This window comes from Phytophthora sojae (genome assembly GCF_000149755.1).
Source record: "Phytophthora sojae unplaced genomic scaffold PHYSOscaffold_20, whole genome shotgun sequence".
Lineage (NCBI taxonomy): Eukaryota > Oomycota > Peronosporomycetes > Peronosporales > Peronosporaceae > Phytophthora > Phytophthora sojae.
The window spans coordinates 244,706-258,514 of NW_009258134.1; the positions used below are offsets into that span (position 1 = coordinate 244,706).

Here is a 13,809-nt window from a genome sequence, read left to right on the forward strand (position 1 = left end):
GCCGCCGCGCCATCTAGTCCTCGTTCGGCATCAGGAGAGATTTCTCCGCCTCCTCGGTCGATGGTGCGTCCTTCAACGACGGCTCGCTCAAGCTGGTTGGAGTCTCAGCCCCTCCCGTACGAACACTCAGACGTCCCCTTGTATCCTCGGCTGGCTAGTCGCGCCTCGCTTCTCTCGCCGACCCCAGCCCAACAGTAGGAATCGTCTGACGTGGAGTTTGGAGGGGGTATGAGTCCTAGTGATGCTCCACAAGATGACCTTGAGCCTGGCGAGATTCCGGAGATGTCGGCCGATGCTCAGGGTGTTCAAGGTCCTATTACGGAGCCTTCCGGTACCGTCATCGAGGTTCCATCCGAGATTTCGCCTTCGGCGGCGACTTCTATTCCTCCGCCGGTCTCGTCTGGTACAGCCGGCGCTGGCCGTGCCCCTCGAGAATCGGCGGCTGGGGTCACCAAGGGCTTTGGCGGCTCACCAGACCGTTAACCTAACGGTGAGTCGCCTAATGAGTCCGAGACCTCCGAGGACCGTGACGCGTTGTTCCTGGAGATGTTCGGCCCCGACAAAAGAGAGGCAATCTCGGTGGCGCAACCTGTCGCTCCTTCGGAGGCTCCTTCTCCTCTGGCTGCTGAGACCGGGGTTCCTGTAGCTTCACAAGCGGCCACCGTGTCACCCCCGAGTCGACTCCACACTCGGTCGGCCTCTGTTCACGCTCGGTCGATGGTAACAGCAACGGTGACAGCTTCACCGAGGGATGGACCTGCCTCGATTGCTCCAGCCGTGGTTGACGCTTCTGACGTAGCTCCTGGATCACGTAAGCTCAGTGGGCTTGCCACCCTGTTCCTGGAGCCGGGTTTCACGGCACCCGGGGCGTTGGAGTGCTGACATCTTATCCAAAACGCCAGTGTCCCCCTCGTCTTCGAGGACGACTTGGTCGCCCCCAGTTCAGTGGATGAAATCGTGGAGTTTGGCTTGGGGACGGATCCCGCTCACCCCTTCCAAGTGTTGCGCCAGCTTTTCCCAGATGAGTCTTGTTTGATCAACACGACGGGTTTCCCATCCTCGGTGGCTATATCCCGTCGTGCAACTGGTCGAGCTCTACTCGTTCGCCTATGGCGGCAGTTCCGGGGTACTCCTACCACTCCACCGAGAAGGGCGACCTTGGTTTCGCCTTGTGGGAGCGACGCCACTGGATTAGGGGTAAAGCCGTCAAGGCGTATATCGATAACCTCGCCAGAACCCTCGGTCAGCGCAACGTGCAAGTCCTAGCGCTTCGACAAGCGTGGTCCAAGTACCACCGAGAGCGCAGTTATCGTGCAGATCGCTTGCGAGACCAGATGCTCCACAGGATGTGGAATGGGACCATTACGTACGACGGACAACCTCCACAGCACCGCACCGAGGTTTTGCTGGAGCCGTCGTACTTGCAATACTCGTTCGAGGTGATGGAGTCGGTCCCCACTACCGACGACTGGGCCCCCGAGGTGGCGGACGTGGACGCCCGCGAGCCGTGGCGTAACTGTTGGTTCCAAGCGCCGGCCGACCACCCCTACAACACGGCTTTCGCCCCTTGCAACGACGTCCCGTTGTTCGTCCCCAACGGATCGACTGGGGAGACCATGGCGTCGTCGGTCGTGGTTGAATCTTCTCTGCGGACTTCGATGGTGGTCGCTCCATGGGTGGCCGAGTTCGCAAACGCCCGTCGTTCTTGCTCTCCAAGCCCCGATGAGGAGACGAAGGAGTCGGGTGAAGATTTGGCCTCGTTAGACCCCGCTTCAGCTTCACCGTTTCGTACACGTTCTTTTCCAATGTCGACCGAGGTTCGTGGCGCCTTAGGCGACACTGCATGTGCTATCCCAATCCAAAATAATGTCATGTTGTTTGTTCCATTTCGTCACTCCTGCTCGCGTTAACATTCTCCACCTCCAATGCCCGGTCGCGGCTCCCAGAGTCTCATCTCGGTCCTTGAGCGCTGTGGCTGCGCCTAACGATCGGTTCGTAGCCATGACACTCCCCCGTTCTCTGACCACTTCGTCGTTAGCTTAATACTCACCCGTCAGCTTGGGAAGCACAATCGGATCCCTTCCGTATGAAGCGCTGCTTACGAAGTTTGGGTTGCCCTCTCATTAGCTTAATCGTCACTTCCTTCTCCTGCAGGGGTTCCGACCAAGGCCCCATTTCGTCTTCTATCGTCTTTAGCTCCATTTCAAAATCTCCATCCATCATAGGTCCATATATAAGCGTAAGTCGACGTCTGACGCACCGGTGCACACCCCTTTACCGCTCAATAACGGCGTTCGAAACCTCGGTCACCCCTCCTTCAGCTTCGCCATCACTTGTTTCATCTACTATGGGGTTCACCGAGGTTTGTTCGCGTCTTCAGCTACCCCCACGTCTCCGTTTTGTCTTGTTTCGTTCACATTACATGCAGCATGCAAATTCCAGTAGCATTCTTCGTCTGTCCTTGCGAGCTGGATAGCCCTCGCAGGCAGGTCAATAGTCGTCTCCAGTAGCCTCGTTCGTCTGACATCGCGGGCTGGATTCCCCCCGCGAGCAGTTCAATCCTCGTTGAGGCGCAGAATTACTCCTCGTCGGCCACTTGGACCATTTGCAAACGTCGGTCGCTTCGTTTCCGGCGCAGGTAATCGTACAGGAGGCCACCGCACGACAGATTGGACGCTGGTTCCCATGTCGGCTCGTCATAGCCGACCCACTTCACCTTGAACTCTCGGACGGCCCGGTGAGTGCTCGTTGACAACGGTGTCCGGTCATCGAGGATAGCCTCGACTTCATACTCACCGTCCAGGTGGTCCGGCTCAAAACTGTCTTCAGGCAGTAGTTCCTCGTCGAAGTCAAGACGAGTGTCTTCGGTGACCCCACGAGCCAAACGAACCCTCGGTCGGCCTTCGAATTCGTCCACTGACTTGAGTCGTGAAACATGCACCACCGGGTAGAACCGGTATCCACTTCGGTCGGGTAGGTCCAGCTCATACGCAAACTCTTCGACCTTCTTCTTCACGCGGAACGGTCCGTGCCACCGATGGGCTCAGTCCTGGTCGAACCCGCTCCATGTACAGCCACACTCTGCTCCCAGGCTGCAAAGCAAGCCTCGTTCTCGTCACTGTAGCTCCACCATGGTCAGGGGAACTCGATGCTCGGTCGACCGAGGTTCTATTCTCGCCGACGCCTGCCGTAGCTCCTTCTCCTTCCTTCCAAGTGATGCATTGTGCTCTTCAGCTCTCCGAGCCTTTTCCGCGGCTTGGTACTCCTTGGTCATCCTCAGGGCGATTTCCTGCTGTCGGTTGACCTCTCGGCGCCATGCTAGCGCGTCAGTTTGGCTACCGAAACCTCGTTTGAGCGACGCGGACATTGCCTTGAGCGTCGACTGTGCATCCCACCCATGAACGAGGTAAAACGGAGTTTCCTTCCTCGTCGTATCACGGGAGTTATTGATGGCGAAGATCAGTCTTTCGGCGATCTCGTCCCAATCCTGCTGCAATGGGTCTTCAGCGTATACGCGGACTGACTGCATGATCGTCTTCACCGATCTCTCCTGCTGACCGTTGGCCTGCGGTCGGTAGCTCAGGGTCGCTCTCGACCGAGACTGCATCATTGCTGCGAAGGCTCATAAATCGAGGATCTCGGTCATGACGGATCAAGGACGGTGCCCCAAAACGTTGGTAGACACACTCCTCGAAAGCTTGCGCAACGCGTAAGGCGGTAGTGTCAGACATGGCTTTGCCCATCACGAATCCCGTGAACGAGCATTGGAACAGCAGGAGAGCCGTGTTGCCACGGCGACTCTTCGGTAGCGGTATCACGAAATCCATAGAGACTAGTTGGAAGGGCCTCTCGGCTAGGATGTTCCCTGGCGAGTACCCGCGGAACTGGGGTCGGCTCTTACTTGAACTGCAGTCAGGGCACGACTTAACGTGTTTCTCCACATCGGCATACTGCCCGATCCAGTAATAGTCTCTCGCTGCTCGATGTAGCGTACGAGTAATATCTTGGTGACCGCCTTCGAGTGAGTCATGACAGCTTTGCAGGACCTCTTGGATCATCGTTGTGGGTACCACGAGTCTCATCTTCAACTCGGCTTGCTCGTCGTCAGTTGAACGACGGCTCGTTCTAGTGTAATATAGCACATCGTCCTCGCTCAACACACATTGGTCCGCCATTTTCCATGCATCTCGTGCTGCTCTGTATCCAATCTTTGCATCGTCTCCTCGTAGCACTGCCTTCCGATTCGACCACCGTAACTCTTCATCTTGAGCGGTGGCGATTCTCCTTCGGCGTTCTCCTTGTACTACCAGCGGGTCAATGTCTTCTGCGTACGGTGGGACTGGTGACGTCTCGGCACGCAGCGGTGAAGCTTCTGCTTCATTCTGAGACTCGTTCGGCACACCATTGGCTTCTACTCGGTGAGATGCATCTCCCTGATCGGTGACCGAGACTTCATCTGCAAACCGGGCGTGTTTCGCCTTTGCTCTCGCGTGCCGTCTGGTCATCACAGCCACATGTCCGGGTTCAGTCTCGTTCTGCCGTCTGTGGTCGGTTTCTCTTCGCACAAAATCGAAAAAATTCTTGCTACGAGGTTTGGTAGAAGCTACCACAGCCCATACTGTGTTGGCCGAGGGTATGTCCTCGACGACGCATCCGTCAGCAACCTCGTAGATGACTTCAGCGATACGGTTCAGCTTCATCAGCTCTAATACTCGGTCGTCCGACGATACCACCGTAGACTTCTTGCACTCGAGAGTCTCGCTTTCCAGAGAGTCGGCCGCAGCGTTAAACTCTCTCACCACATGCAGGTACTTCACCGACCGCAGTTTGGCCGTGATTTCTTGTGGTGAATGAGTTGTTGCAGCAATGACTCCTTCCGGCAGGCTACCACCCCTAGGGCTTGCTGGATCGCGAGCCTCGAATCGCCAACGACGACTAGATCGTCGGCTCCATGCTGTAATGCAGCAGAGACGCCGTTGTTCATTCCGGTGTACTCAGCGAGGTTGACCGTGGTGTTCTCGAGGTAAGCGCTCGCGGCAAGCACTACAGTCGACTCTGGTAGCTTCCATAGTATCCACGAGCAACTGCCATATCCACCATTCTTCTTGGTCTTCGCAGACCCGTCAAACGACATAACGAAGCCTCGATAGGACTGCGGTAGGCGTGCGTAGAGCAGATGCGGGTCCAAACGAGCAGTCGGTGGCCCTCGCGTCCGGGTGTTACCAACGCCAGTGACTTATCCAAATCAACGAAATTCGTCAGGCCGGCTTGGAGTAGCTGGGCGAACGAACAGTCGGTTTCTTTGACTCGTTCGACCAATAGGTGCCACGGTGACAGCAAGACGGCGAACTGGGGAGCCCGACCGAACAATGTCTTGGACTTGTGGACCCAGTCGAGTGTCGAAAACCGAGTGCAGACCCGGACTCGCTGTCCAACGAGTTGAGTATAACACACCTTCAGTATCAGCAGAAGCGCGAGGACCTCTTTCTCGGCCGGGTGATAATTCATCTCAGCATCCTTCAAAACACGTCCGCAGAAGCGAACGGGGTGTAGTTTGCCCTCGTGCTCTTGCATCAACGTGGAACTTAGAGCCCACTCGTTGGCAAACAGCATAACATGTACGTCCTTCTTCCGGTCAAAATGTCGTAGTATCGGCGCTGCCGAGATCCTCTGTTGGAGCATCGCAAAGCTGTGCTTGGCCGCGGTGAGGTCACCCCCGGCTGGAAGTCCTCGTCCTTAAGCTGGTACAGCGCTGCTCCATAGACCGCGACGTCTTGGATGAAGCAACTGTAATAGTTGAGTGCCCCAAGGAAGTACTGCATTCCTTTCCTCTTTGACGGGAACGGAAGCTCGGTCACCCCAGCCAGCTTCTTAGTGTCCGGTCGGATACCTTTTGCCGAGACTTTGTGGGACAGGAAGTCTACTTTGGACTGCACGAAGATGCTCTTCGTGATGCTGATACTAATACGGTACTCTTCGAACCGTGCCAGCAATCGGTCTAGCGTCGCCAAGCACGACTCGAAAGTCTCGGCACCGAAACAGATATCATCCACGAAGGACCGGCGTCTGAATACTTGTGTCAACGAGGATTCATCGGGCTCCCCGTTGGCGAACATGTCGGCGATAGGGCTGTTGACTAGTTCGGCTACAGCTTCCTTACCAAGCGAGTTATCTCGGTCGGCCTCGAACTTGGTCCGGAATGGTTTTGGCGCGCCAGTCGAAGCCTCGTTCACCCCAGCATGAGCTTCCTTGTCATGTTCTTCAGCTAGACGTATGCGCTCCGAGAATTTAAACCATCCTCCCTTCGGTTGGACGAAGCCCCAAAGCGCGTTGTCAATCATGCGTTGATAGATCATCGGTGCGTTCTTCAGGCCGAAAGGCATACGCAACCACTCGAAGTGCCCTAGTGCGCAGACGAAAGCAGAGATCTTCCGAGCTCGTTCGGTCATCATAATGGCCCAGAAGCCGCTAGCGGCGTTGAGCGAGCAAAACCACAAGTACGCCTCCATGTCCTGTAGCGCGTACTCCATAATCTCGGTGATCGCATTAACGAGCTTGTAGTCGATACACAGGCGGATATCCACCCCATTCTTCTTCAGGACGATGACGATTGGCGACGCCCATGGGCTGTCCGAGAAGGAGATAAGCCCGGCCTTCAGCAGACCCTTCAGCAATTCGTACAGCTTACCGAGGAAGCGAAGCGGGGTCCGCCGAGCCTTCTGTTTGATCGGCACGTGCCCCTGTACATTGATGTCACATACAACACCATAGGCTGGAGGCGGCAGAGCGTTGCCACTCGGAATCATGATCTTCTCGTGGCTCTTCAGCACATCGACCAGATCCGTCTGCTGCTTCTCGCTCAGCTCGTGACACGAGGCGGCCCCCAGAAAATCGCCGACGATGTGCCGTCACCCTTTGGACTTGGAGTTTGTATTGGATGCTGATTGGTGGATGACTTGGATACGGCGCGGCTGTACCCGTGTGACATGGATGACGACTGTGGGAGAGAAGTGATTTCTCGGGATGAATCCAGCGCCTGACCACAGATGGGCCCAGCTGGCTGGAAGTGTGAATCCTGGGAGTGCACGCCCAGGATTTCAGAGAACACTCAGTCCAGCCGCGGACTTTCCCTTAGGATGAGTGCCTAAAGTCTGGTGGAAAGTGTCTCTGGAGAATGTATCCCAGAGTACACCTCATCTTGCTGTGGCTCAGAGTGCCCCAGAGGATCCAATTACCCTGAGAATCAACCCACTAACTCCATGATCATGCGCAGGAGGCCGCTAAACCCGCTAAAAAGCTTGGACTTGTGGAGATACACGCGAGTCTGTGATGTAGCAGATTTGTAACCCAGAGTGCCGCACGATGACCCAGAGTTCACCACCCTGAGTGCAGGTGACCCAGAGTTCCAAAAAATGATTCTCTGGGTTTGGACCATAAATCCAGACTCTCTATACTGAACTTAAGTGTTTCCCAAGCCAACATCCAAGATTCCTCAGAATTCCCCAGGATTTCAGAAGATGACCCTGAGTGTCACATGATTTTCAGGGATTCAAGCCAGCTCGAAGTCAGTCTGCAATCAAAGTTATGCGTGACCTTGAAGAACCGCTATGGATGCGCAGACTGGATACTTTCGAGGAGCCGAGAGGGAGTCCTGCGCAATATTAAACCAAGTCCAAGGACCCACAATTGATACTTTCGACGCCGTGCGAGAAACGGAGTCGCAAGCCGATCGCAAGTTAGGCCCGCTGAGCCCAAGGTATACTCAAGACAAGACGTTTGACCCCAAGCATAGTGAACAGAAGATATTTGCCCGAAGAAGAATGCAGAAGAGAAAGAAGTAAGAGAGAGAGAGAGAGAAGTAGCTGATAAAAGACAAACAGAGTTCCTTTTACCCTGTACTGCGCAAGTGACTTCGGCCAAGCCTGCCGACGGAAATCCGGAGGACCCGAGACTACGACCGCGGGACGCTAAGGGCACATCAACGGCGAAGGACAGCCGTGTGTGAGGACTCCTTCAAACTCAAGTCCAGTTAGGTGGGGACCAGCGACGGCCTTGAGCTTCCTGGAGTGATCCACCTATTCCATATCCTAGTTGGGTCACTTGCTGTGCTCGTGGTAGCCCATTTCATATTATTCCAGAGGGTATTCTGGGGTGCTAGGTAGTCGCCTCCAGGATTTTGTATTGACTGTTTGTGTGAAGGGAAGGTAACTGATAGTGATTGTATTTTCCTCCTTTATTGGAGGTGGTGCGCGTTTGTGTGAGTCTCAGGGGATCTAGGCCCCTGAATTTCAGACCTAGTGTGTGTGACCCACCGTCCAAGGGTCCAAAAGAATAAGTGACGGCTAGTTGTAGTGTTTGTATACTCTGTATTTGTTGGTTTTCTCGAGATAGGAGGGCATTTGGGTAAGGTTTCTTCTGAGTTCCAAGTGCCAGAGTTGACTGAAATCCTGGACCCTGAATTCGTGATATTCTGGGTTTCGGGGGATCTGATTCTCTGGGTTTGCCTTTTGGTGTGGAGGTGCGTTCTGAAGTAGACGTGCACTCGCGCACTTCTTCGACGCTACATTTACAACCGGTGGAGTGCCGTTCCGTCGAAGACAAACGAGCCGACAGGGATTACACAAGGTACCCACGCCAACCAAGGAGTGTGATTCCCAGGGTTTAAAGCTTCGCGGCTGCGAATCTCTGGGTCTATCTTCTTGCTGTTGACTCTCAAGTCGATTCTCTGGGTCTACACCCTGGGGAACAGTCTTGGGCTGCGCTATACGAACCCCCCTGGGCGACAAAGGTTTCATCGGGCCTCGCTTCAGCTGGTGCGCGTGCCCGGATTCGATTGTCGAGGATTTCGCCGGATTCAAGTGTTGAAGAAGTGCTGAGTGCCCGTCAGCTTCAAGCTACCAAGATGCCTGGAGGACGAGGGGCGAAGAAGGGTGGACGCGGTGATGGAGGACACGGTAAGGCGTCACGTCAGTCGCGTCGTGTTCAAGGTATAGAGCCTGAGGAGCACAAGGACCTGGAAACAGTCGTCCGCGACGCTCGGAAGGCGAAGAAGGCTGCTCGCGAGAGTGAGGCAATGCAAGGTGGGGACGTCGAAGCGTCTGCAGTTCAAGATCAGCCTGCTGCTGGATCGCAAACTCAGGAGGGAGAAGTTTCCCCTGCGTTCCAAGGTTCGACGGAGGTGAACTCTGGGTCGCGGATTCCTGAAGTCCCAGAGGAGCACACCCGCGAGGGTGGTGCTCAGGCGTCTGAGGGAAGCGCCAATGCGGTTGAGCCCCCGGAGGTGATTGACTTGGTCTCATCTTCGGACGAGTCTGTTGTGGAAGTGAAGGCGGAGCCCGTGCGAGCGAAGGAGGAGGCGAAGACTCAGAGTTCCAAGGTGAATTCTGGGTTCGCACCACCTGAACCCAGGGTTTCAGCGCCAAGTTCGCAAGCGGCACCCAGGAAAACGCCTGAAGACGACGTCCGGGAAGCTGCTGCTCCTGCTCCGGAATCGGGAGCAGCGGCGTTGGACACGGAGAGCATGGTGCTGTACGTCCGACGTGAAGTCCGACGCTGGAAAGAAGTGAACCCTGGGAAGGTGACGCTCCCAAGTGTCGTCTATGAGTGGCCGACTCCGAAACCGGAGGCCAACTCGTACTTCGCGGCTGCGTACGCAACGGGAGACTACTTCAAGTGGCGTTTGTCTCTGGCGAACCAAGACGAAGCTTGGATCTCTGAGTTCCACCTCGCCCGGTGGGGTGTCGGAACTGCCCAGGATCTCATGGCGACTACGATTCCCCAGAGTATCATGACCGCACGCGAGTGCGTCGCCATGCTGCAGACTCTGTTCTTCGAAGCGGGATTCGAGTTTGTAAACTTGATCCCTGGCTGGTCTTCGACGCGTGCTTCCAGGATTCCAGAAACCCTGGTACGCTCGGTCATGGAGGAAGTCCAGAATTTCATTGCGGTGGAACTGGTCGAGTGGAGATTGGTGATAGCTGGTGTGCCTTTCAAGGTAAACTCTGAAGATCACGCCACACCAAGCGCCCAAGATCAAGCGCCAAAACTGGATTACCACAAGGAAGATGGAGATGGTGATCTATTGATGACGGACTACGATGCGGATCTACTGGGCCGACAGTTTGTCCTGAGATCCAGGGTCACCGGACTCAGGATTTCACAGAGCCCGCGAAGGTGAAGTGATGGTGAGCCGCGATCCAAGCGCCCACAACATGGATCGCCTCGCCCGCAAGTCCCGTCGACGCCATCCGCGCTGTCTACACCGTCGTTGTCTTCTCTTTCAGCGTACAAGTCCTCGACTGGCGTTTCGCTCCAGGGTTCCACTCCCCTGAATTCCATGTCCAATGGACATGATTCTCTGGAGGCGGAAGCCAAGGACGCTGCCCCAGGCACGTTGCCAAGTGCCATCGGTACCTCGCGTGCTTCAGATGCGCCGATGAGCGGAGACAACAGCAGAGTTCCAAGAGCGAGGTGCGCTCTCGACGCTCGACGATGTCCAGAAAATCAGCTGCGTCGAGTCGCTCGAGTGGATCCGTCCGTGTCCGCGAGGTCCGGGCCCGCTCAAATCGAGCTGAATGTCTTGCGACAAAAGCAGGAGTGGCAGGCCCGTATGGAGCAGGAGCAACGCGAGTTTCTCGCCAGAGAACGCCTGGATGCCTTGGAGCGCGAGCGTCTCAGGGAACAACATGACCTGGACGCGCGTCGCCAGATCCAGGAACTCACGGATCGCTTGGTCCACGCTGAGAACACCCGAGGAGAAGCCGAACGGCGTGCGCAGGACGTGGAAGCCCGCCAGACCCAGAGTTCCATTGAAACTCAGGGGATGACCCAGAGTATCACGGAAGCTGTACGTCTTGAGCGGGAGCGCCTGGACGCCGCCTATACTGAGCGCTGGCAACAGCGCGAAGCCGAAGCCGACTCGGGGCGCGCGCGCTGGATTTCCGAGACCTATGCGGGTTGGAAGGAACAAATGTCGACTATGGAGCAGAAAGTCCAGGAGCTCGAAGCGGAGAGAGAGCGAGAGCGGGAGTCTTCCGAGAATATCCAGCGCTTCCGCGCTGGCCAAGTGCGCGACCTTCGTGCAACATTGGCCCAAGTTCAAGCGCGACGCGCAACCGCTATCCCTGATTTGGCAACAAATGTGAGGTCGTCAGCGCCTCTGAACCCTGAAGTTGCAACCCTACCCCAGAAATCCAGCGGAGTAATCAGTGGAAACGCAAGTGTCGCAGGCCAGAGACGGGAGACAGCTGACCCGAAGAACACTTCCGAAGTCGCCGCCTCCCAGCTAAGAGCGACCCTCGCGCAGACTTCCGCCGACACTTCCGGCAGAGTTGCGCGCGGCAAGCGGGGACATGGTGCTACGGAGACCAAGGTGACGCAGGATATCAAGCTTGAGCCTGTGTCTCTAGGGAAAACGTCGGATCCCAGGAGAACAGCGACCTCTAAGGCCTCGCAGGGCTCTTAAACAGACTCCAAGCGCTCTGCGTCCAATAAACACCAGCAGAAGAAGAAGAAGCGTCAGGATGTCAACCCACTCTCGGACTCAGACCCAAGTTCCGATTCCAGCGATGATGACTCGTCCTCTGAAAGTTCGGACGACAGTTCGGACGAGAACCCTGGGGTTAACCTGACGGCGGCCTCTACGGCTCAAGCTGGAACTACGCTCCTGACGTTCCGGCCGTACATCAACTCGAATACTCTGGGTGAGTTCGACACGAAGGCGTCACTCAGAGAACGCGTACAGTGGTGGCAGCGTTTTGCGAACATAGCGGCCCAGGGAGGCTGGTCCACGAAGACGCGAATTCAGGAGCTCAAGTTGAAACTCTCGGGAGCTGCGCGTGACTGGTTCAACCAGTTGCCCAAGCGCACTCAGCGTGACTGGAAGGAGTTGGTGTGTGCATTCAGGAGGAAGTACTGCAAGGCGCGCTCGTCGTACTCTGAACGCTACTTCACGATGGAGATGAAGAACTCAGAGAGCGCCCTGGATTTCTTCTATCGTCTGAACTCCGCCGCTGGGAAGGCTGACATTGACTTTCGCCAGTCTTCGAAGCGTCTGGAGAAGCATATCCGGAGGTTCATCACGAAACTCAGGGACACGCGCCTCAAGACGTCGCTGCAAGGCCAGAGATTCAGGAGTATCGCTGATCTAGAGTACGCTCTGGAACAGGACGAAGATGTCTGGAGTCGCAGCGACCATGACCCTCCGCCCCCCAGAGTTCGTGACTTTCGGGCCGACAATATCCCTCAGGGGCACTTCAAGCCGAAACGTGCAGGACGTGCGTACGTGACTAGGGATGATGTCTCTGACTCTGAGTCGGATGAAGACCCTGAAATTCACGCGCGTTTCCAGGAAATCACGGACGAACCCAGAGTTTTTCAGCCCGAAGTGCGAGCGCGAATTCAGGGTCAACTCGTGAGATCTCTGGAGAAGAAGCTTCTACGTCTATCGCTGGGAGCCTGGCGAGTATGAAGGGTGCCGAGTGGACTCAGACGCTGACGAACGAGGTCTATCGCGTGATGGATAACATGGGATGGCGTCCACCCCAACCAGGATCAAACGCGAACTCTGGATTCCGTTCCCCTCGCCGCGAGAACCCGAATTGGGACAAGTTCTGCGAGAAGTGCGGCAAGTAGGAGCATCCAGAGGAAAACTGCTGGAAAGACGTCAAGTGTGATCGCTGCCTGGAAGTAGGTCATCCAAATCACTTATGTCGCGCGCAACCGTGCGAGTCCTGTGGCAAACTACATCTCGGAAAACCGTGTGAAGACTGGAAGACACTGGAAGCTGTGAAGAAACTCGCCCGCCAAGGTGCACTGAAGGACATGCCGAGCCAAATCCTGGATAAACTCCTGGATGGCGAAGCAAACTCTGGGAAGCCGTCAAACCAATAAGCCCGCTAGGTGGGGACCCAGTACGCGCCGGGCTGAAGAAGGCCCCAGAGTTATGTGTTCTAGTGTATGTAGGGCCGGAGTTGAGAACAAGAACCCAAGATAACCAACAATGCATGACTACTTTGACTCAGGATTTCATGACTTCCCCTGAAAATCAGCATCCTGAACAAGCGAACTCTGGGTCGGTGAACTCTGACGAAATTGTGGAGTACAAGTTGAACCCTGGAGAGCGCTACGGGTGGTGGGAAAACAATGATCATGACCCAAAGAAACGTGATGTGGTGATGGTGCTGTGAACGATTGCCGAACGAGAGTTCTCCTGGATACCGGTGCGACTGTGAATATTGTGAGATTCGACTTAGCGCGTAAGCTCGGACTCACACTCAAGTCGCACAAACAAACCAAGGTGTCTGGCGTTGGAGGCGTTCCGACGTACATCGATGCCAGTGCTCATGTGAAGATTACTCTCGGTTCGAGGGTGATATATCTCCTGGACGTCTGGGTTGCTAACATCGGCGAAGGGATCGAAGTACTTCTGGGTATGCGTTTCATGTTTGCAGCTGGAGTGAGGATCAGTGTTCGCGAAGGTCTCGTGACACTTCCGGATGAAGAGGCGATCATGATGTGTAGATGGACTCCAGAGGATTGCCTGGGTGTCGACATGCCCGTGGAAACCACGGGTAGTTGGTACCTGGCCCCTGGGGAATCCAAGGTGGTAAAGATTTCGTACGGACCGACGAACCCACAGCGTGAAGTTGTGTGGGCAGGACGAGGTGACCGCTAGGTAACGCACCTGATTTACGCTGCGAGATCCTGGCCGGTCGCTGTGAAGGTGGTCAACATCTCGGACAAGAACGTCTGGATTCACAACAGAACGCCAGTCGCCTGAATAGTGGAGTATGGTTTCTTCCCACGCGC

At 55.8% G+C, this 13,809-nt stretch overlaps 3 protein-coding genes across 3 annotated transcripts; 2 read left to right on the forward strand and 1 right to left on the reverse strand.

Moving 5' to 3' along the window:
• Positions 1–8,902: 8,902 nt before the first annotated feature.
• On the forward strand, positions 8,903–10,177 carry PHYSODRAFT_534949 (hypothetical protein; the record flags this gene model as incomplete). Its single annotated transcript, XM_009541250.1, has 1 exon — positions 8,903–10,177. The coding sequence occupies one exon, from the start codon at positions 8,903–8,905 to the stop codon at positions 10,175–10,177; it is 1,275 nt and encodes a 424-aa protein (XP_009539545.1).
• A 246-nt stretch (positions 10,178–10,423) lies between these two features.
• Positions 10,424–10,999, reverse strand: PHYSODRAFT_534893 (hypothetical protein; the record flags this gene model as incomplete). Its single annotated transcript, XM_009541251.1, has 1 exon — positions 10,424–10,999. A coding segment is annotated over one exon (576 nt), but the record flags the coding sequence as incomplete, so codon positions are not given.
• Positions 11,000–11,470: 471 nt separating this feature from the next.
• Positions 11,471–11,821, forward strand: PHYSODRAFT_427814 (hypothetical protein; the record flags this gene model as incomplete). Its single annotated transcript, XM_009541252.1, has 1 exon — positions 11,471–11,821. A coding segment is annotated over one exon (351 nt), but the record flags the coding sequence as incomplete, so codon positions are not given.
• Between the last annotated feature and the right edge of the window lie 1,988 nt (positions 11,822–13,809).